Here is a 23693-nt window from a genome sequence, read left to right on the forward strand (position 1 = left end):
AGATCAGTTAATTGGAGCTCAATTAACAAGAGCACACTGACACTGAAATCCAGGCTTAGGCCTTGAATTTATTATCTATTCTTGGCATCTGAAATCTACATAGAAAGGTACTGTAAACAATTTTAAAATCATGATTTGTTAATGACCACCATTACTGAGTGGTTAAAAGAGCAATAAAGAGATCTAAGATCACGGAACTGAAGTAGAAATGGGCTGTTTCCATTGAGGTGCAGGATAAAAATGGTTGGCACATACCTGAGTTATAAATGTCTTTCGCCTAAGTTATTAGGAATTCATTTCTGGTTTCTAAAAAATGTAAAAACAATCTTTAAAAGAAAGTTCTATGTTTGAATTGTAATGTTTTACTAATTACAGACCTTTCCTTATTATTTTTTAGACAGATTTTTAAGAAAAAGAAAAAAACAGTAAAAAATCTTGCATGATATAGTCTATTGAAAGTTATGTTTCGTTCAGCCAATTTGAAATACAGCACTTCTGAGCACAGTAATTCTTAGTGGCATTATATCAAACTAGTATAAACTAGTGAACTAGTGAATGTTACTGTATACAATAAATTGCATCATTCTTCAATATTTCTTTAGTGCAACCTAATCATTTACATCTGAAGATAACTGGCGCCCTTGATTTTAAATAATATTGCACATTAATGAAAATGAATATGAACAGAGGGATCTGCACGCTGTAAATATGTTTTAGAAATGTTCAACATATAGAATAATTGAATCATTAAACGCCTATCTGAATATACATACACAGAATCGGCCTTTCACATATACTAATGTTTTAAATCTGTTTTTTCCGCTTGTGGGTTTCCTCAGTCGTGTGCGCGCTGCGCGCCCCCGGAGCGCTGCCTCATTGGCCGTGTTGGTGTCGCGCGCGCTCCCCGTGTTTGTGGCGAGTGGCATTGCACCATCTGTGAGCTAACGGCGTGCCACCTTTCTCCTAAATCATGAGGTTGTCTACCGTATTTCGAAGTGCCTACAGGAGTTTTCCTACTGGATCGGTCAGCCGATCCCGGTCCGGGATAAGGGCTTTGGGGTCTGAGAGGAGATCTGCGCCCCTAGGGAGCTACAGCTTTCTCCCCATCAGGGATGTGAGCTCCGACGGGAGCGGCTCGGCTGGACCGGCAGTGCGCCTCGGGAACCGCCGGGACCACACTGGGAGCCCGGGGGATGAAGCAGCCATCAGGTGAGTTCCTCCATTGATCATCTTCTGCGTTGCGGTGTGGATCTTCATTGTCTACAGAGGGGCTGACGCTAAAGGTATTTCCTGATTACCACGAGAAAGGCGGCGCTTCTCTTTCAATTGTGTTCATTTTTAAGTTTCATATATAATCAGAAACGGTAACATTGTGCTGGTTGGGACTTGGCGATAGCGGACCAGGTCGTCTTTAACCCTTTATAATGTACAATTCTTTCTGATAGACTTTTCTGTAACTTTATTTCGGACTAGCCCGGCACTAGCCCAGAGCCCCACGTGTCATTAGTTTACTCCGGGGGAACCAGCTGATGTAATTCAGCGCTATTCTTGCTTATTCCACACGGGGGCTGTGAGCCTGTTTCTGTTCTGCAGTCCATTAGGTCCAGTCCTGTACAGAATAAATAATACATCTGCCTTCATGGGGACGTTTTATTTGACAGTGCGGTAAGTCGATAAGTCGTGGTAGTACCATTCATTAAAACAATAGGACGAAATGTGTTTTGTTTTCTCCAATACACTAAACCACTATCCGAGCCAGGATTTTTTTCCATGGGTTTGACTGGCTCTGGCCGTTCTCCAGAGACATTTTAGGGCAACGTGCAAATCATCACGATGGTGCTTACTCTCTGCTGGTTTTGGAACAGCAAGGTCTGGCTGGCATGTCTGGTGAAAAAAAACTCAATTAAACAGGATCACAGCTCAGCAGTCCTTAGGATATACAGTTTACTTTATACTTGTTATAAGGGAAGTATAAATTCCAATTGTGTCATGCTTTCTTAATGGCAAAATAATTAATTGTAACTTCAATTATTAACCCCTTAAATCATCTATCAGTTCAGTGTACAGATGTGCTCTCAAAGTAAGGAGAAATTCAGATGGTTGTGACTTCCTTCTTAAATCATATGTTAAAGAAGGATAAAAGAGAACAGGGAAGGGCAGTCCTGGTCCCAGAGGGTCAAGAGAGGGTCAAAATCTGAAATAAAATTGATTTAAACTGGAATTTTGTGTTCAGCTTGGTGTAGCTTTGTTTTTCACCACTTCATAATATTGGAATGGCTGTAAGAGTTTCACGTGCTTTGAATTAGGAATTAGTGGAATATTGGAAACTAATTGCACAGATGCTCTTCAGTTCTCGATTTGTAGAGTCATACTAATAGAATTAGGGAAACCATTTTTTCTTGATGGAATTACATTTTTCTTGACCACCGTGGCTCATTCATATAGATGGATGAAAAATGGATGTCTTTCAGTATAATGCTTATCCCCTGCCTTGTAAATATATAGAAAACATGTACAGAAAATCCAGGAATAAGCTGTAAATCACATTACACCACATCTTAAGTAATGTTTAAATGACTGATTAGCGTGTGGTTCTGTGCTGTCAGACAAAGTGAATCATTGCTTCTTCAGGCCAGGAAAGATAATTTATAAAAAATATTTCTTGTATTCAAGGTGTTTCTAAATTATGTCTAGAGATAAAACATTTGTTTTTAAAAATTGAATATTTATAATGTTTTTGATGGCAAGAGTATTTTAAAGACTACAGAATTTAGACAGTTTTGAAGTTCTATAAAGTCAGGCGAAGACTGTGAAACATTTTAAAAACCATTAATATCTGTTTGAGCTTGGGGAAAACCATCATTAAGAAGTGGAAGACACACAGTTACAGCCTAGACAAGGCAATCCCCCTAAACTGAGCAGCTGGGCAAAGAAAAAGCTTGTGACGCCAATGATGACTTTGCTCTTTGACTTTTGATCAATTTTAGGGGACTTTTACAGAGCTTGGTCTTCAGCCTAGACCTCCAATTGATTCTTTTTTTGTAGCAATAATTTGGCAAAGGCCTTGCTTATATTCCTCTCAGATGTGTTCTTCTACTGATGTTGTAATTTAACATGTTCATCTTTTGCAGGATGGAAACCCAATGTTTTGCCGTGGTCGTTTATGAATTCTTGACCAGACAAGGGTTTCATACTGTAGCCATCAAGTTGTCCTAGTTGCACACATCAATGTCCTTACCTTCCATTGAGCTAAAGGGTGGAATTGAATTAGCCTTTATTGCCCCCAAGGGAATTTGTCTTGCACATCAAGAGCTCATAGCATATATAGTAACATATATACATAACATATACAAAGCTGATCAAAACATTTGTGTTATCTCAAATTGATTACTGTAATGCTCTAATCGCTGGGGTATCTGAATCTACTCTGAACAAACTGCAGTATGTCCAAAATTCAGCAGCCAGAATCCTGACCAGGTCTAGTGCAAGTGTTCACATTACTCCTATCCTGGAGTCCTTGCACTGGCTTCCGGTCAAATTCCGTGTAGACTTTAAAATCCTCATGCTCACCTATAAGGCTCTGCATGGCTTGGCACCCTAGTACCTGTCTGAACTATTATCGCCCTACTCCCCACCTCGCAACCTTCGCTCTTCTAATTCTGCTCTCCTTACTGTCCCCCAAGCCCATCTATATTGTATGGGTGACAGGGCCTTCTCCTGTTATGCCCTCAAGTTCTGGAACTCTCTCCCCAAGGATATCAGAGAGTCACCTTCTCTAAACTCCTTCACATCCAGACTCAAAACCCTCTTCTTCAGAAAAACCTTTACTTAACTGGTTCCATTCTTCACCCCTCTGCTTTTCTTAGTACCACCATCCACGGTCTCCTCTATATATTGTAATTGTGTTTTATCTTGTGTATTCTTCTTATTTATTATTATTGTTATCCTGTAAAGCGCTTTGAGAAGCCACCTTTAAAGGCGCTATATAAAATAAGGTTTATTATTATTATATTCACATAAATATAATACAAAGCAGCATGGTACAGTACCATGTTACAAAACAACATTTAACAACATTGCTCATTCAGAATTAATTGGGTATCATAAGTTTAAAAAAGACAATTAGCTGGTAAAGTATCTAAAACAACAGCAATAATAAGATTTTTACCCGCAAACATTTTTTATAAATGTTTAATATAATTAAGTAAATGCTCTCTTAGTCTCTTAGTCTTTATACAGGCAATCTGATACCCCTTTCCAGAGGTAGGAGAGTATATTCAAAAAAGAGTGCATGAGAGGGGTCAGCTATGATTTTATGTGCGGCGTTAATAATATGTCACTCCTTTAGACATGTTATTGAGTCCAAAGGATGTGATGGTAATCTTGCCACCTGTCCTGATGACTTTGTTCAACTTGTTATTGTACTGCAAGGACAAGGCACCTCCCCAGCTCTGAATGCCAAAAAAAGATTAGAATCCTCTGGATAAAACTGGTAAAAGTGTCACCATTGGTATTTCTACATTATAACTTCTTAACATTCTTTAAAAAAAATACAACCCGTGTTGCATCTTCAGATACCTTGCCTCTGTAATAGCTCTGTAATAAATAACTTAATTTACAATCCAGCATCGCCGGAGCTCAGTCTACTGTACAGTATGTGCCGATGACTTTGTTGTTGTGTTCATTGAGTGGCACTTGGTTGTGAAAAAGGTCAATGAGAGAAACTAACCTAGAAGAGTCTCATCATTCATCCACGGTGACCCTGCCTGAGAACGTTAAGAAGTTCCCGGGCTGTGCTCTGTCCTTCTGGAATCAATAGCTTTTATCTTCGATTTTTTTGTTTTTGTTTATTTGTCTGCAGAGAAATCATCCAGAAGTCCAAAGAGGAGATTGCCTCGCTGCAGACGCGACATCCCATGTTCAAGCCGGTGCTTGCCATCGTACAGGTGAGGGAGGCAAGGGGAGATCTCTTCCCTTCTCCACGTTTCTGAATTTTGATGGTGGAGTCGCGGGATCTGGACATACACGCGAACCCCGTCGAAATGGCTGTTTCCGAAATCCCGCGTCGAGGCCAAAAGTATCGCTCGTGAACCAGAGGAGGAGGAAGTGTGGCGGAGGGAAAAAGGAAGTTATCAGCACCCATTCCATGGACTCTAACCCACAGACAGTATTGTACGCAGCAGACTTTGGCAAATGAAGAATTTATTATAGTGTGTGTGTATACACTTTTTGTGTTATTGACCAGTACAGTCTCTGCGCTATTAATGTTCTCTGTATTGTCGTGTCTTGATGGGTTGAGAAGAGTGGGCAGTTTTGTGCAGTGTAGGGAGAAGTGAGTCTGTCATTTAGTGGAAGTTATAGTTTTAAGGAGTGTTGTTACGCATCTAGATACTTTTGCATTTCAGGAAGGAGCGACTTGAGTATTGTGTATTGTTTATTTGATTTTGTTAATTTTCTACCTTGTACAGGAAGCCTCATGTAAATGTCTCTGTATTTCTTCAGGTGCCTTCATGTTACCAGAACAGTTGCCAGTGACATTATACAGACATTGATGTAAATTTGCCTGTAGTAATAAGGCAGTGCGTGCTTTCCTTGATAATGAAAAGTCTGTACAATTAGCTCCCACATAATCACATACATAATCTATAAGAACAGAAACATTCCAACTAATTTTTTGTTTGGTCCTCTTCTTACCTATCTTGAAGTGTTGTTTTTTATATTTTAATCATAGGCAGGTGATGATGACAGCTTATTGGAAATGAACAAGGAGATTGCTGCTAAAGTAAGTACATTAGAAAGGCCTCAAAATAGAGGAGGCCTTTTGTCCCATTTATCTCATATGGTTCTAGTTCCTTGTCCTGTAGTTCCATAACCAATACTGGTTATACTGGGAACAAGCCCGTATAAAGTACAAAATCAAGCTGAACCCCCTTGCCCAGAAACGAACAATTTTTCAGCCCTATCCTGCATGTGTAGGAGGAGTCTGGAGTCCTCAGGGAAAGCCCCCATGACGAAGGAGAGAGACTGAAAATGGGCAGCCCTGGCCTCAATGTAACCTGGAGCTGTGAAGCAGTAGTACTTTGTGTGTTGAATTTGCGTGTTCTCTCCATTTGTGCATGGGTTTTCCCCAGCTGCACTTTCTTCCACTGTTCAAACATGTACTGTGAAATTTGCGCAGGTTAATTGCCTTCACCCCTAGTTCTGTCTTGTATCTTGAGCTTTTTGGGTAAGGCCCCTGCTCACTGTTACCCTCCAATCGATCCTTGTATACTTTTTTTCCCTATTCTTAGGCTCAGTTTTGGGAAGAACAAATGTATATTTATAAAGTAGAACAGTCCAGACTTGAGGCTGGCACCTGTACTGTACTGAAGGGACTGGGTGGTTCTAATATCAGCCCTCTCTCCTTCAATTACCAGAGAGTCAGAAGGTTTGACAGGTTTCTAGACCAGAGTACAGCATCATCCAATACGTTTTTTTCCCCTCTCGTGACCCCTGTCACATGTTGACACATGGCCACCATTAGTGCAAACCAAATTGAAAAGCACATCATTCATGCAGTACTTTCCCAATTGAATACCAAATGTAATTGGATTTTGGTCTAACATTACACAAAACAAGACAAAACCCCAAAAAGAAAACATAAACACCACTTTCAAAGACCCAAATTCATAGATAAAGATAATTAATAATGCCTGAAAATCTTTTTAAGTGCTGGTTAAAGATCTTTCTTTCCTGACAATGTCAGGAAATGTCAGTTGACCGGCAGGTTAATTTGTCATTAATAATGAAAAATATTTTATGTTTTCTGTTGTCACAGATTGGATTAAATGTTATCCATATCTGCCTGCCAAGTGAATGCACTGAAGATGAGGTAGGTCCTCTTCCATTATTTGTCCTGTTAAAAAAAGTTCATTGTTTACAACTGCTCAGGTTGGGGCAAAGACCAGAAGGCCCCAGGCCCTCCAGGCATCGAGTTTGACATCTCAGTCTTATACTATGAATCTGTCCTTGATGCTGGAGGTCTGTGAGTTCAAGGCTGCTGTTTGTGAGCCCATGACCTTTCACCTACTTCCACATTTGAGGTGTGGAATTCCAAAAGATGGTGCTGTTTCCCACATCACACTGTAATTTTCACTTGTGATGAAATGGGAAAATTACTCTAAAAGTGGATTAATTTCCTTAACTTATGAGACTTTTTAAAGTCTTGTAGAAGATTATTCAGAAACACGGGAACTTGAGATGATACATATGAGAGGCCATTTGCCTCCACCAGCCTGGTTGTTGGAATATTTATTTTTATGACACAAAAGCACCACATTCTTTACAGCTGAATCGGAAGCCTTTAAAAAAATGTAGGGAAGCATTTTTTAGTGTTTGTATTATTTAATGCAATGCTATGTCCATGACATGCTTGTGGAATTAAATTTATAATGCATTTCATGTTTCAATATGCTTTATGTTTTATTTGATTGTACGGTATAGTGCGGTGAAGAAAAGTTTGCGAACCCCCTAGGTTGGTCTGGATTGTTGTTTTATTTTTAACCTAAAACATAATTTAGATCTTCACGAAAGTTTTTGTAAGTTGCCAATACCCTGATTAAATGCACAACACAAAGACATAAGATATGTATGGGTTATTTAATTAACAAAATGATGGAACAACAAATGTCCCCTTGTTAATAAGTACAGTATATGTACCATTAGATTCAGTAACTGGTGGCACCTCTTTGAATGTCAATAACTTTAACTATCCATTTCCTGTAACAGTTTATCAGTCTCTCACATCAGTTTATAGACATTTTTGCCCATTGTTACTTAAGAAAAACTGCTTCAAGGGCGATATTTTAGGGCTTTCTTGGATGAACAGTCTTCTGCAAATCTTGCTGTTATATTTAAGTTGAGTTTATGTCTGGACGCTGTTCTGTTGTAGATCTGCCCGTGTGTTTATGATGGCAAGCTGTCTGCTTTCTCTTTTATTGCTTTTTTTGGAGTGATTGATTTCATGGGTACGCTCATTTCAAAAATACACTGGATTCTCTGCCTGTAAAAGTTATTTTTTTCTGGGAGCTGGAAGCGATGAACAACATTGCACTTAGGTGCTACTGTCAGTTTGACCATCAGCAAGCAGCGTTTTTTATCTTAATTTCCTTCACCCACATTACTCATACTCACCATTGACATAAGTCACAGAGTGAGAGGCCAGCAGATCCAGAATGTTTTTCTGGGGTTCTTTGTGACTTGCTGGATGGTTTTCTGGGTTGCACCTGGGGAGATCTTGGCAGGATGTCTTGGATAGAGTAACTGTGGTCTTTGAATATTTTTCATTTGTAAACTGTCTGATAGTGAGTAGATGGTGCCCCAAATATTTAGAAATGTTTTGTAACTTTCTCCAAACTGATGATCGTCAGCTACTCTCCTGTGTTTCGAAAAGTTGTGTTTTCTTTCAGGATGGAATAAACCTATTACTTGTTCCTATTTATTAAAAGACTGGTTTTGAATATAAAAGATAAGAAATTGGAATACTCCCGATTAAAATTTGTAACTTTGTGACATTTCTTATCAATATAATATTAGTGTATTTTTTGTCTGCTGTGGAATGGACTTGGAATTGTTATTATCAGAAGATGGTGCTGCAGTATGTGGTTGGGTTCAGTTTCCTGAGAATAGGAACTGTGTCTGTCCTGCGTAAGACATTCAAATTGAGGCACTTGTTTAGAATTCTGGGTGTACTTGCCTTTTCTCTTGCTTATGAAAGTTCGGTTGCAATACAATTTTTATACAGTATGTATTGATATCTTGGTGATTTTTCCAGATTGTCAATGAAATCCTCAAACTGAATGAAGACCCTAAAGTTCATGGGCTGGTCCTGCATCTACCTGCAGGATCTCGGAGCAGCAAAGTCCTGAACACAGTGAAGCTGGAGAAGGATGTGGATGGGTCTGTACACCAGCCTGTGTTTACTCAAACTGTCCTCCAACGTTTGTATAAGCACTCAGCGGCGTTTTGTGCTGTGTCCTGACACTTACACTGGAATGAAGTGAATAAGCAGATGAAATCCATACAAAGCAACCAAACCTTTTCTCTTTCTGGGGGCACATGCTTTCATTTTTGTCATTTTATTTGCTCTGTAAGCTTCTACTTAAACGCAACCTGATTAAATCTGCTTATGTACAGTGAAGACAAACTGTGGTTCAAGACCAAAAACCAACGTTTCTTGGAAATATTAATACTGTAAATATTTTGCTGCTACAAGAAGTTGGTTAAACACAAGTTAGAAAAAGTTGGAACTTTTAGTGTTACATTTTAAAAACTGCATTCTTATAGATATATCTATTTTTCCAACAAATGTGGTAGATTCTTTTCAAAATATGAATGTAACATAATAGGCTATTCTGGGCCTGTGGCCAGTGTTTGCTTTGTGGTTTTGTCTTTTTGTGATCCAGCATCAGCAGGTTTTAACATAAAGTCATGAGAGTCTCCCTCTGAGTTCCACATTTCTGACAGGATGGACCGGCCAGAATTAACATGTTTTCCAGAATGAACTCTGTTTTAATAAATGACCAGTACAGGGTTTTGTCCTCTGTCCCAAGATTAGGCACCTCTGCTCCCTTTTAATTTCTTACATTTATGTTTTATTTTTCAGTTTGTGGGTGCGTTAAAATTCCATAAGTGCTTTGATAATGATATTATTATATTAATGATGATAACCTTAAGTGATGTTTTGCATCTAAGTGGCAGTACAGAAAAAACTATACCTGCTATGTATAATACATAAGAACCGTTAATTCAGAATCACGTACTAAATCCATATAGTCTATTTTAAAACTAACTAGCTGTGAGTGTGTTTGTGCTTATGTCTATGTGTTCCCTGTAGTGGTCTGGCACCTTGTCCAGGGTGTATCTTGCCCTGTGCCTGTTTTTCTACCAAAATAGGCTCCAGCTACCCTTCTTCCACAACTCTGTGTTTGATAGAGTGGTTAGAATATGGATGGATGAGTCTACACATTTTTTTAAATTCAGTATTTGTAATGTTTTAAGAAAGTGAAATGATGCCAGGAACCACAAGGAAAATAAAAGGCTACAATGTTAACCATGCACAAGTACCTATCCTTTCAAAATGAGTCAGTGCTTGTTGGAAACCCTTTTGGCTGCAGTTTTACCTGCCACTCTTTAGAGAACTCTCTATCAGCTTTGGAGATTAAAGTATTTTTTTGTTGCCCGAAGTTCATTGCCTGTCCTTTCACTAAGCCGCCCATGCTGTCTCTCAGGGTGACGGACTTGAATGTGGGAAGGCTGGTCCGTGGAGATGTGAATGAGTACTTTGTTCCCCCGACAGCCAATGCAGTAATGGAGCTGCTTGGAAGATCTGGTAAGTCTTGAGTTTTCAATTATTACTAACAGACAACCTTAAAAAGTCCACACACAGAGTCTATCTTTGTGAGAATAAAGAGTTAGGCAACAGGAGTTGTGGCATCCTACAGCCTCCAGAAGCTTTTCTTGAGATCACCTTAGGCCTCCAAAGGTGGTCTGCAAATACCCCTCACTGCTATGGAGAATACCTCCTATCCAAAGATTTCACATTGGCAGTTTGAACATATACTGTTTATATTATATTTAAAAGTTACATACTTAACAATCTTAAATCCTAATTTCTTGAAAACCTCATCACAGTTTTCAACAATGTACTTCTCCATTATCCTGCTTTTTAAAATCAAATCAGTACGAAAGCTAAATTATTGCAATTCTATGAAGTTCCAATAATATTTTAAATATAGCGTTGCATGGTGGTGCAGTGGTCAGCACTGCTGCCCTACAGTGCTGGGGCACTGGGTTCAATTCCACACCAGAGTTTGTACTGTATGTTCTCCTCAAGTTTGCGTGGGTTTCCTCCAGGAGCTCTGTTTTATTTCCCCTCAGTCCACAAACATGCTGGTAACTGAAAGTTAATTGGCTTCTGGGAAAACTGACCCTGGCGTGAGTGGTATCCCATCCACAGTGTATCCTGCCTGGCACTCGTTACTTGTCAGGATAAGCGTTTGAAGTTATATAGTCTGACATAAGCTACAGTATCTTGTTAGTCTATTATGATTTTTATCTTATTACAACCTTTTCACAAGGTAGTAATAAGATAAAAGAAAACTGTGTAAACCCATGATGGTATAACGGTTATAAAAGCATGCCAATAATTTCAAACCTCATTGCAACTCACATGAAGAAATACTCATTTTATTTTGAACCAACTAAAAATGCCTTTGGAAGGTATATGAGGATCATGTCATTACAATAAAAACTTTTAAGATAATCATGGTATCAAACAACATGAAGTTTGCTATTAGTACAAACAGAGTGGTTCAATCCGGCAAAAAGAGATGTGTCTTTAAAACTAACAAACTGCCTTATTTCTGCTTTCTCGTCATTCTGCTTAATTACATGTCTCCCCGCAATGAAACAGAGACTTATGAAGGTTTACAATTTCCACTGATATACAAACAAAGCATGAGCAATTTTGTGGAAAATATTTATACAAATACCGTACTGTATGATCATGATCAGCTTTAACACCACTGCAACCTAATATTATTAATAGACTAACAATTAACAATGGGGTGGCCATCACATAGTGACATAAGGACATCCTTGAGACGACACTTTCCCAGTGCAGAAGATAAACTGGTGTCAGTCCGACGACAGTGATGATGTGCTTTCTCTGTGCTGATAAGTCCATTCTATTACTGGGAATCAGAACTGTGAAGGTATTTTCATGGTTTACAGTATTGTGCAAACCTTCTTTTGACTTCTAAAGAAATTTAAGAAATAAGGAAAACAAGACACGGTACCTGAATAAAAAATACATTTTTGTTGTAGAATTGTTTGGTCTTTCACACAGATTCATCATTGGAAGGAAAGACGGTGGTGATAGTTGGGGAGAATGGACCTCTTGAAATCGCCCTTCAGTGCCTCATTCAGAGGAAGGGTGGAGTAGCCTTGAGCAGTGTCTGGAAGGCTGATATGCTTCCCAAACAGGTATTTTTTGTCGCACACACTTGTACGCATCATTGTATTACACAATTTGCTTTCCTTTAATATACCTCTTGCCTGAAGCTATTGTACAAGACCTCACTTGTTTAAGCTTGTAGTGTTAATTACAATACATTAATCACACAACTTGAAATACTTGTAAATCACAAGTAACAGTGTATCTGACATTAAACTTAGGTATCTTGAGGCAGTTAATTCTCTTAGAGTGTTAGCTTGGTTATGTGGCAGAGGGTATTTCTTTTCATTATACTGACAAGATCTTAAAATATCCCTTCAAAAGCATTTCAGGTTGGTTTGAAATAATATTAGTATATCTTTTTGAAAAGATCTGTTGTTAAGAAAAATAAATCCCAAGTGAGCTCCTGGGTATTATATCTCTTCAGCCACTGGATGGCAGTACAACGTTACAGTCTGCACTCCATCCATCCATTTTCTGACCACTTTACAGGGTACAGTACAGGGCTGAGGTGGATCCAGGGCCTATGATAGATACTTTATTAATCCCGTAAAGAATTATGCTATGCTGGCAAGCAGTAGGCATGATACTCCCTTAACAGGATACCAGGAGGAAACTGGAGCACCCAGCAGAAACCCATGCAAACACAGGGAGAACATACAAGCTCCACACAGATAGTACCACAAGTCCAGACTTGAACACAGAGCCCTAGCACTGTGAGGCAGCGATACTAACCTCTGCGCTCTGTGCTGCACCAGTCCGAAATAGTTAATCACAAAAACACTACTACAGTATGTCAGTTGCGACAAAAACAGAATGAATTGTCAGACATGGGCGCACATTTGATTGTACTTGTGCTCTGAAATGGACTACATTCTCTTAATTGTGTCCTATGCCATTTTAACATTAATCTTGTTTAGTTGCAGTTGAGATTGCAGTGTAATATTTACACATAAACCAAAATTATAATCTTTTTTAATTAGTGCAATATTTATCTAATATTACTATAATCTTAATCTCATAGGGCATGATTGAGTGTAACAAGAAAGGATTGTAGTAACGTTAATGGTGGACAGTATGCTATTAGATTTTTTTCTTACCAAGGTATTTGATCCAATTTTTGGATTGCAAAGCCTACAAGCCAGTCACAAAGTCTCACCCTTGAAAATAACATAATTCAACTGTGAATTGCTTTTAAAATTTGGTCAAATCTTCTGTTGCAGTTTCAGCAGGCTGATGTAGTGGTACTGACCAGTGAAAAACCAGCAGAGATTTCTCTCAGTTGTTTGAGGCCAGGATCAGCAGTTATCAACTGTTCTCCTACTGTAGTGTCAGGTAATGTTTTTGTCATATCTAGGATTTCATCTAAAATCTCAACATTTGTCCAAATAAACGGTAGTTCTTTTGCCCCGGTTTTGGTCTGCAGTTCTTTTGGCTGAGAAAACGATGAATTCTTCCTTCTTTTGGCTGAAAAAACAAACCAAAGAAAAATGTGATCTTATCAATGGAAGCATCAGTCTTGTCTTTGCACAATCACCTGTACACATTTTACATTTTATTTGAACATGTTGAGCAATGTATTCTTGCAGTAGAGGATCATGTTAAAAAATTCAGTTGTTTGAAGCTTATACTGTATATCTTTTTCAGGTGATTTTGTATCTTAATCTGCACTGTTCTGTTCTTTTCAGTCATTATGTTTTTCTAATTTCTTTATAATCATTTGTTTCCTTAGCCATTTTGATTCACATGGCTAGTATTGCTGAAGAATTAGACTCAGTGTGGTATATTAAATTGTTGGAAATTAAGTTTGGTTTGGAACATTGTGTTATATTTTTGTTATTCTATTCTAGTAACTGGTATGTTTTTCTTGGTTGTATTATTTCCTGGGAAGTTTTTTTTCTGCCATTGTGAAACCCAATATTAGAAAACAGTTTTGTTCATCCACATTGCTGTGATGGAAAACGGTTAAATTAGTTTATATGCATATTACAGCTGGTCATCATTACTTCTAAATTCAGGTCTAAAACTGAGGTGCCATATAAGAGATGAATAGTAACGAGGTGCTGACACTTGATGGGCAGTTGGCGCTTCTAGGCTTTGTTGTTTGGCCCATCTTTTTAATTTTTTGGGGGGGGGATGAGTTTAAGTCTTGATGTATTCCAGTCTGCAAGAAAGGTTTACATTTCCTGTGTGGTTTTGCCTTAGTCACAAAAATGTGTTACCTCTTGAAATGCTCTTTTCTGTATAGATCATGCAATCTCCTTGTTTTTCCCAGAGGAGAGTAAAAGCCAGTCTCAGTGTCTGGCTGTAACTATGGAGACGGAAGTGGAGGCCTTGGCTGCTGCTCTTAGGATGCAGGTTGGCCATTTCCTGTGTCCAGTTTAAACACCTTGTGCTGTCCCTCATTTTGTTTGTCTCGTTTGTTTATTTAACTTACCTGCTGTTTGAATGCAGTATTTCTCTTGCCAAGAGAGTTATTGCAGATGTTACCATTTAAAAAAAATCACTGTTTCAGAGGTCACGCACTCAGTAGTCACTTTTGTAGTTGCAGTAGCATACCAAAGGCAAAATGTCACATAATTAAATGTTTGTTTTTGATCGGTGCCCTTTTTCCAGACTTTTCTCTCTTAAAAATGGGAAATATTGCAATTCTTTTACTTACTCATATTATCGCAATTAAATTGTTTTGTTCATATTAACTCATGATTGCATTGAACTGTCTTATATGTTAGGTCTCTTTATTTTAATTCTGAATGGTGGTTTCAATTTCTGCAGAGTACAGCTTTGTTTGAAGTCCCAAGTATAGCATCCTTTAATATTTTATTTATGATTCAATTAAAATGACCACATTCCTTCTGTAATTTCTCCCCATAACATTTCTAAAGCATCATCAGAAAGTGTGACGTGTTTTCAGTAGACGTCTAACAAACGTGCAATGGAAGTTGTTCTTTAGCGGTGCCTCTTTTTGTCAGAATGTTGTCGCGAGTGGCCGTAGGTGGGTCGACCATCAACAGTACAGGCACTGGAATCTTCGATGCCTTAAGCTCCAGCCCCTGTCTCCTGTACCCAGGTAAGCTGATGGAAAAGCAGACATTTGTCATAAGCAATATATCCAATTATAAAATAAAACAATACATCTTTTAAAGACTTTTTTAATATTATTCAGCCTTTAACTTTTAATGTAATATGCCACAATACCTACCTGCAGTTCATTTTGTTTCTGTATTGTCATTTGGTAGACTACTAGGGAGATAGTGAAAGCATTTTTCTCTGTTTAAGTTGATTAATGTAAGTGTTTCAGTTAATCTCGCATTGAAGATGGCAAAACTCCCATGACCATCAGTATATGATTTTTAAAATCCCCTCAAATTGTTGAAGGGGATAGCCTGGGTACATTCCAATAAACCTCTGAACACAGTTCTTCACATTGCTTCGTACCATATTCAGTTTTTCCTCAGCTTTTCCCTTGTTCCCCTTTCCCCAGTGACATTGAGATTTCCCGGGGCCAGACTCCAAAGGCAATCGACCTGCTTGCCAAAGAGATCGGGTTGCTGGCAGATGAAATTGAAGTGTATGGAAGAACGAAAGCCAAAGTGAGATTATCTCTCCTGGAGAGATTGAAAGAGGTGCCAGATGGGAAATACGTCCTTGTGGCAGGGTAAGAGCCTCCTCCCAGCGTCAGTGGCTTTTCACTGTTAGCACTTTGTATTTAATTTGCAGCTTTAAAGAAAAAGGTCTGTAGAATGGATCAGTCTGCGATTTAAGTTGACCTGCCTCATTGTATTCCTTTAGCAATTTATTTTTATTTTAGCATGTTAACATTAAAACAAAAAAGTTCTGTTTTTTTTTTAAAAAGTGCTGTTTTAACCCTGCATGTCCAGCAGTTATTTTTTTATCCTTTAATACCTTGTTTGAGTAAATCTGAGATCTGAAAAAAAACAACAACAATTTTTTGATACTTTGAATTTGTAGTCCTCTAATGTTTAAAAGAAGAAGCAGAACATAGCATGGTTTTTATTACGTAAAATTATTATAAAATATATTTTTTATTATTTTAATAAATAAAATAATAAAATTATTTTATTAGGTAAAACTATAGACAAACTGTATGGAAATCTGTTCATATTTTCATATTTGTGGGTATTTTTCTATAGAATGATGCCAAGCATTTGCATTTTGAAGGTGTTATATCGTCTCATTGGCCGCCCGTCTTTATTTTCCAACTTAATTTCAGTTGGGGTTATTTTGCAAAAATCTTCAAGTAAAAAAACCTCAAAGCTCTGTTTCTCTGCTTTGATTTGAAGCCAGAATGCTCTTCTCCATCAAGATGACTGACTAGAAAGATGCATCTTCCTTAATGTGGTCTTCTCAATTGGTCTCAATTTTACTCGGGAGGTTTAAAACAACATTATTGCATATCTAAGAGACAAGTAATCTAAGATATTGCAAAGAGTGTATAGGTAAATTATTCTGTCTTGGTAAGTGATGTTTCTAAAGATGAGACTGAGCCATAGATATAAGGTGTTGCTGACAAGGTTAAAAGATGTTTGGTACTGTACTGTTATGTTCTACTGCAGCAGACTGCAGTTGATCTGAAACTTGAGCCATTTTGTTTGGCTATAGAAAAGCACAATCAATAATCACCATCTATATATTGACTGTATCCTTTATACAGTAATTTCTTAAAGCCATGTTGTTTGATTAACTTCTCTTCAAAGTTTGAACACAAATATTAGCTCACATAAATTGAGTTGAGAATTGAGAATCTTGCGGGAGCTTTAAAAGATAGCCACTGTTATTCTAAAAATTGGATTGATAGTATATTTTGCCATATATGCTGTAGGTCTGTAAAAAACTACCCTAGTTGTTGAAAATGATCCCTTTGCTTCTTTCAAGAAATGGCTGGATAAGATCAATTAGCTATTAGAAACCAAATGAGCCAGATGCGATGAATAGCCCCCTCTCAATTGCACTCTTTTGTTCTTTTTTTGTAGATCAGTAGAAATAGAAAGTACTGCTGGTAATTTCTAGGCATTTAGAGGACGCTCTGACAGACCACATATAATGCCTTTAAATGTTTTCCTGATTGACAATCCATGGAGAAATCCAAGCACGTCTTCCCAAGAATCTCAAGAATGGGTTATGGCGACTGAAACCTTTCACTCTCAGTTCGCTTGTAATAACATTTTGCACCAATGAAACTAAAAAATAGATTTGCTCTTTACTTACTGCTCCTGTTTTCTGAAGGGTCTACCAATAATTTTAAAAAATACTGAAATATCTCTTTTGTGAGTGAAATCAGCAGAATGTTTCTGTCATTCGCTATGTAGTCGCCTATGAGCAGGACAAGAGACTGTGTTTGAGAAGGGGGTGTGTTATACTTCTTAGTTCTTTTCCAATGTTTTTGGAAAACTGTAGATGAGGTCTGTGCAAATATGGAAAAGCTCTTTGTGGACAACCATGGGAAACGGTGCAATACGAAATAAAAGACTGAATGTTAGATGTCAAGGTAGGATTGAAACCAGTGGCAGAAAGATTGTATGAATAGATTGCTATTGGTCTCATCAGTGATGTTTCTTTGACAAAATGGGAGCTTTACATCTTTGGATAGAAAAAGGTTGTTTGAAACAGTTTCTGTTTGATATGTAGATGCCTTAAAAGAATATAGTTCAGGTGGGTGGCTGCAAAGAAACAAGGAATAGGTTTACTCCATGCTGAAAAGAGAAGAAAGAAAACACGTTTCGGCCTTCAAGTCTTCTTCAGGTGTGAGCACCTGAAGAAGGCTCCAGAAGCACCTGAGAAGAAGGTGAGAGCACCTGAAGAAGGCTCCATGGCCGAAACATTGTGTTTTCTTTCTTTTCTTTTCAGCATGAAATAAACCTATTACTTGTTCCTTTGCAGCCTTAAAAGAATGATGTGATTTTGTGAAACATGATTTGCAGAACTTACCACTAGGGGGCATCCAAGATCACCTGACATGCCATATGAATTCTCAAAAGCCATAGTGCTTTCTTTAAACCGATGATTAAATACGATAAGGGCCTGAAGTTCCTATACAGAGGATCCATTTAAAATAAACAGTAAGGTATATTATACTTATATAATACATCTTGACTTAATACTAAATACCTTTACCTACTTGTATCCCGTTGGTACACTTGTCCTCTTTAATTTCCCAGATTGGTTTCCTAGTGAACTTCACAGTCAGATGTAGCAAATCACAATTGTAGTTGATTCATGGTTTTAATGCAGAGAGAGTTAGGTAGGATGATTTATTAAAATGGTTTTGCATTTTGTGTTAAGAGTATGCTGGGTTCAGTTCAGTTTAGTTCAGTGGAGTGCTGTCTGCATGGTCTGTATGTTCTCTCTGTGCTTGCGTGGGTTTCCTCCCGCAGTCCAATAGCATACTAGGTAGGCTAATTGTCTTTTGGGAAAATCAGGCTTTGTGTGAGTGTGTGTATCTGTTTTTGTCTGTGTGTCCTGTGATGGACTCATGTCCCGTCCTGGGTGTTCCCTGCTTGTGCCTGTTGCTTGCTGGAAAATAGGCTTTGGCTTACCCTTCACCCTGAAGCTGCTTAAAAATTAAAGTGGGTTAATTGACCTCCAACATTGTTAGAACTGCTTGTAAGTTAGTTGAAATAAATCCTGTCTACATTATTCAGGGTAGGTCTGTATTTCCAAGAGCAAGTGGGGTTGTACTCTTATTTGTAGATATAAGTAGAACTGGGCAGTGTTTGACTGATAAAACCTGGGTTTTAAAGCTGTATAGAAAATAGGAGATTAAGAAAACGATGCTGTACGTGTGGCCATTTTGCTCCGGGACTTTAGGATAAGCAAAGCACCTTCTGAATGTTATTAAGAAGGAGGGTTTCACAGCTAGGTTAAAAGAGGGGGTGTGTGCTATCATATTGTAAAAACATGAAAAACAGTAGGTTCCTTTTTGGGTAAACTTCTGTGTTCTGTCTAAATCAGATCTGTGGTCCGATACAGTATTTGAATACAAATGCAATGTCTCGATTGCTGGCTGTGTCTGTGTAATGCAGGTTGAGAAACATTTTATGTTAGAATTCATCGTCTTTTTAAAGAAATGCTGTAGTCATCTAACATTCAGATTTCCTTTTAAACTATGTAAAAAATGAGAGCAGTAAGGTCTTTCTGCAAATCTGGCAAACAAGCTTTTCATTAGGTGAATTTGAAACTACAGAATACTTTAATAGACTTTAATAGAATAGACTTTAAAACTAGAGTGGCTAGTACTAAACTCGTAGGAACTTTATTGTGCAGCTTTGTAATATTTTGGACAGTGAGTCCATATATATGTGTGTAGAAGTCTAAATGCTGTGTTGTGTTCTTTAAAGATCTCAAAACGGACAGTACTTCTGTGTATCACATTTCCATTTTTCAGCTCTGCATTTTCTTATTAACTCCTTGTAACGTGTCATTTAACAAATTGAATAGAATGTATCATAAAACTTACTCTTAAGACATCTGAGGGATCTTTGAGCCCCTGGTCTGAAGAGGCCTGAGAGGGGAGCTATGTTAGGGAGCAAAGGAACAAGTAGAGGTTAATCCGACACTGAAGATAAAGGGCTGTGTTCTGGCTGTATCCTTCTTTCTTCTCTCTAGTGTAAAGTAAAGGTTATTATTGAGACAGAAATCCTTAAAAGTGGGATTAAGTTTGTTTTTAAATACAAGGCCCAAACACGGGCGTGGGCACTTTGTAATGGTTCTTCTTCATTGCTCACTTAAAGACACACACACAATTGCAGGCTTAGGTTTCTTATTTTGTACAGTAAACAAACTGTCACTCCACGTGCGGCAGCTTAGAAAAATCATGTTGCATTTTGAATAACGCTTAGATACTTTTGGGATTGTTTGGGTTATTTGATCATTCTTGGCTTGCCACGATAGGTTTGAGTGATGAGTACATAGCTACTAAATCACCTCATTAGTGACTGAGGTAATGAGATGAAATGGCCTAGTGAACAGAAAGAAAAGCATGTAAAGGAGCTAAAGTACCCCACTTATCAAGAGAACAGTGCCTTTGTGCTGTCAGAAAGTTGGAGGTTCGATGGTCTAAGTCAGCCCCTGGAGGATGTGCCAGTAGGAGGAGACTGAGAAAATGACTAATGCCCACAACAGTTTGTTGATGCGTTCTATGCCAGACTGGTGCCCCATTAAACAATTATGGGTGACCTGGGACAGTGTGTGGTATTTGGAGCTTAAACCTGACCCAGACCGAAGCCCCAGAGGGTCAATCCTTTATACAGTGTTAATCAGCATTATTCTGTTACTTATGTCAGGAGCCACCAACCCTGGTCACAGGGAGCCCCCATCCTATTTCTTTTAGCTCACCTGTTTTGAAAGACTGTAAGAACTTGTGAGTCACTGATGCATGAATGAAGGAATTGATTCAGTTAAGAAAGGCGCTTGAGGTCTGAAGGTTCTGTCGATGTAGGTTCCATAAAATATCGGTGCTGTTACTACAAAAACCGTTTTCCTGTTACGTTTTGGTCAATTTGGTTTTGCTATACATGATGTCTCAGTACTGGAAGTGATACTTCAGTCCTTCTGTTCAGAGAGCTTTAAATGTAGATTGCCTCAATATTTAGCATGTAAACGTAGTCACAATGAAAACTTTAATGAGGTAAATGCAACTGTTTTAACAATGACAACTAAGGAGAATTCAAGAAAAGTTTAAGGACATCACTTTCTTTATCCGTTCATTTTCCAAACACTTTGTCTAATGCAGGGCGGCAGGGAACCCAGAGCCTATCCTGGCAAGCAGCAGGTACAAGGCAGGATACACCCTGGGTGGGACACCAGTCCATCACAGGACACACCTGCTCCCACCACAGCCAGTTTTCCCAGGAGCAAATTAACCAACCAGTACACTGTATATCTTTGGGCTGTGAAAGGGAAACTGAGACATCTGGTGAAAACACACACAAACATGGGAAGAACTTACAATTCCACACAGATAGTGCCCAGGAATTGAACCCAGGGCTCCAGTAGTGCAAAGCAGCAATGCTAACCACTGCACTGCCACGCTACCCTTAATGTCTTTATCCACATTTTGTCAATATTGATTCAGTACAAATTTAAAAGAAAATATAGAGGAGAAATGTTTTTCTTGGCAACAGACATATATTTATACACCCATTGACAAAACAAATCATGATTAAACTCTGTGATGTTTTTTTTTAATTTTTTGACCAGTTTACAGCTCCACATGTTGTAGAATATGGCAAAGCTGTCTTAAATTTATTTAGAAATGCAGTAGCTTGGCCTGAACGTTATTCCACTAGGAAAATTGATTTTCCAGCAACTGTTCTGCAGGTCATCTTTATAGGGGCTCCTCCCAGAAACTGGACAGGCTAGTTTTATTAGAAATCTTCAAGTGAGCAAACACTGGACTGCTAATGACATTCCTTGGCTTACATTGAACGTTGTGTAGGCCTGTGGTATCCTGTTTTACTCTGGATACTTGAAGACTTGAGGATGACTGGGATCCACATGCTTGTTCTAATGCTGTGGACCCTGAAAAGATCCAGTAATCCCTTGCACAGGCTTTGGCCTGGTGGATTCAGACAAAAAGTTACAACAATGGGAAAAAGTGGTATCACAGTTCTAGGCAACCACTTCAAGGCCTGTAGCATCTGATTTGGGCAGGATATACAGGGCTGCATTGCCCCACTTCTTCCATTCTGGCTGAATGTCTCTAACATTATAGGCTAGTTACTTCTGGCTGACCAGAGTGCAGATGGTTCTCCCTGTTGATTGGAATGCATACCTGTTCCAAGTCTGTGAAAGAAATGGTCCATGCGTTGTGAAATGTACTGTATCTAGCGTAGTATCCTTGAAAGTTAAGCGCAAAAATACATGATCCTTTACCTAATGTGGTAGTCTGGCAGTTGGTTAAAATATAGTAGGACCACTTTATGAGCCCACAGTAACAGACTACCTAGTTATTATTGAATATCATTATGTATTTACTCTACACACATTTTTTTATATTTGAGATTTACCAGAAACATTTAGTTTTCTTTCTTTTAAACCGCATTGTTTATGTAGGTTTCTTATTTTGTACTTAGAAATGTTAAACCACATTTTGAACTTAGAAATGTTAAACCACATTGTTTATGTAGGTACGTAAGATATATATTTTTACTACTGAGCAAACATCTTAGATACCCATATATTGTAACTCCAGATTGTATTTCTGGTATTACCAATTTGCTCATTAATCCACTGTCACTTACTGTTGTTACTGTGGTGCAAAACTCCCATGCTGGAGAAGAGCGTCCACGGTTTTTCTTTGCACCTCTTCTGGTCCTGGAGGACTGGAGTTATGCCTCTCTTTATAGTGGCTTTAATTCTTATTAACACAGTTTTCTTTGGGTGAGGAAAAAAAAAACAAGCAATCATTAGCAATCTCTATTTCATCTTAGAAAATGAGAACAATCCAAGTTAGCAGTGGCTAATATAAAGGGCTGCTGCTGAAGGTAAAGTTTTCTGTCCTTCAAAAAGTTTAAGTTTAAATACTGTCTTAAATCATCTCAAACATTTTCTAAAGGAAAATCATTGAGTGAAAATAGCACAATTGCTTTAACACAGAATTGGCGTTCTGTATGTATCCATATCAGTTGATAACATTATTTTTTAATTTTAATGAAACAAAGGAAAAGTTATCAATGTGAGGGGGCCATTTGGACTTTCTAGCAATAATATTACCATATTATACAACATGTAGAGCTGTAAACTGATCAAAAATTTAAAAATAAAAAAAACATCACAGAGTTTAATCATGATTTGTTTTGTCGATGGGTGTATAAATATATGTACAACAAGAAAAACATTTCTCCTCTATATTTTCTTTTAAATTTGTACTGAATCAATAGTGAGAAAATGTGAATAAAGACATTAAGGGTAACATGGCGGTGCAGTGGTTAGCATTTCTGCTTTGCACAACTGGAGCCCTGGGTTCAATTCCTGGGGTGCTATCTGTGTGGAATTGTATGTTTTCCCCATGTTTGTGTGTGTTTTCACCGGGTGTCTCAGTTTCCCTTTCACAGTCCAAAGATATACAGTGTACTTCCACTGCCTGAGACATGTTGTTGACCTCTTTCTTAGTGAACACCTGGGTGAAATATCTGTTTAGTACATCAGAAATATCCCATTTCTGTCCCAGATACATTGTTGCATGATGCTTTTTGATTGTGTTGCTGTTATGCGTTTATGTAATTTATTTCAGTCCCCATTGCTATCTTCCTTTTTCTTCTATCGTGGCCTTTCTAATCTCCTGTTTTTAACTGTGCATGCAATTTGTTGTACTCCTTTTCTTTAACTTTCTTTTTGATCGTTTTATGAAGTGTTTTTTATTCTCTTATATTTTTCCTAATGGATTTTGTTGAACAATTTGAGATCCTGTTTTATAGTTTTGAATGTATTCGCTTTTGGGAGAAATCATCTGAGCTTCAGCAGGATCTATTTAAACTGTTACCATTTGTTTGTCCATATCTGTCCTGTCCCATTCTACTCCTCTTGTGTTCCATCTCCTTTCCTGATATTGAAAACGAATGATTGGACTCAATTTGTATAGAGTCAAAGTACTTTGCATTTCTGTCTTGGCTGTGTAAAAGATGAGAACAATCCAAACCTGTCCTCTGACAAACAGTAAGAACTGAGTCATTAACCA

At 38.1% G+C, this 23693-nt stretch overlaps 1 protein-coding gene and 1 long non-coding RNA gene across 3 annotated transcripts in view; one reads left to right on the forward strand and one right to left on the reverse strand.

The window, feature by feature from the left end:
* Positions 1–860: 860 nt before the first annotated feature.
* Positions 861–23693, forward strand: part of mthfd1l (methylenetetrahydrofolate dehydrogenase (NADP+ dependent) 1 like) — a 113029-nt gene continuing 90196 nt past the window's right edge. Inside the window, exons 1-11 of one of the 2 annotated variants that reach the window (XM_015349241.2) lie at positions 861–1209; positions 4862–4946; positions 5732–5782; positions 6818–6871; positions 8813–8937; positions 10269–10369; positions 11888–12024; positions 13225–13330; positions 14271–14353; positions 14968–15065; positions 15480–15653. In XM_015349241.2, coding sequence (XP_015204727.2) covers positions 971–1209; positions 4862–4946; positions 5732–5782; positions 6818–6871; positions 8813–8937; positions 10269–10369; positions 11888–12024; positions 13225–13330; positions 14271–14353; positions 14968–15065; positions 15480–15653 — 1253 coding nt within the window. In that variant the 5' untranslated portion in view covers positions 861–970. Of the gene's footprint in view, positions 1210–4861; positions 4947–5731; positions 5783–6817; positions 6872–8812; positions 8938–10268; positions 10370–11887; positions 12025–13218; positions 13331–14270; positions 14354–14967; positions 15066–15479; positions 15654–23693 lie in introns of both variants that reach the window. The other variant, XM_015349231.2, reaches the window with a different exon arrangement.
* LOC107077618 (uncharacterized) lies at positions 14983–22383 on the reverse strand. Its single transcript, XR_001478620.1, has 3 exons — positions 22258–22383; positions 19473–19529; positions 14983–15070 (listed from the first exon to the last, which is right to left on the reverse strand). It is a non-coding gene; the product is annotated as an uncharacterized lncRNA (long non-coding RNA).

Source organism: Lepisosteus oculatus, chromosome 2 (assembly GCF_040954835.1).
Source record: "Lepisosteus oculatus isolate fLepOcu1 chromosome 2, fLepOcu1.hap2, whole genome shotgun sequence".
Lineage (NCBI taxonomy): Eukaryota > Metazoa > Chordata > Actinopteri > Semionotiformes > Lepisosteidae > Lepisosteus > Lepisosteus oculatus.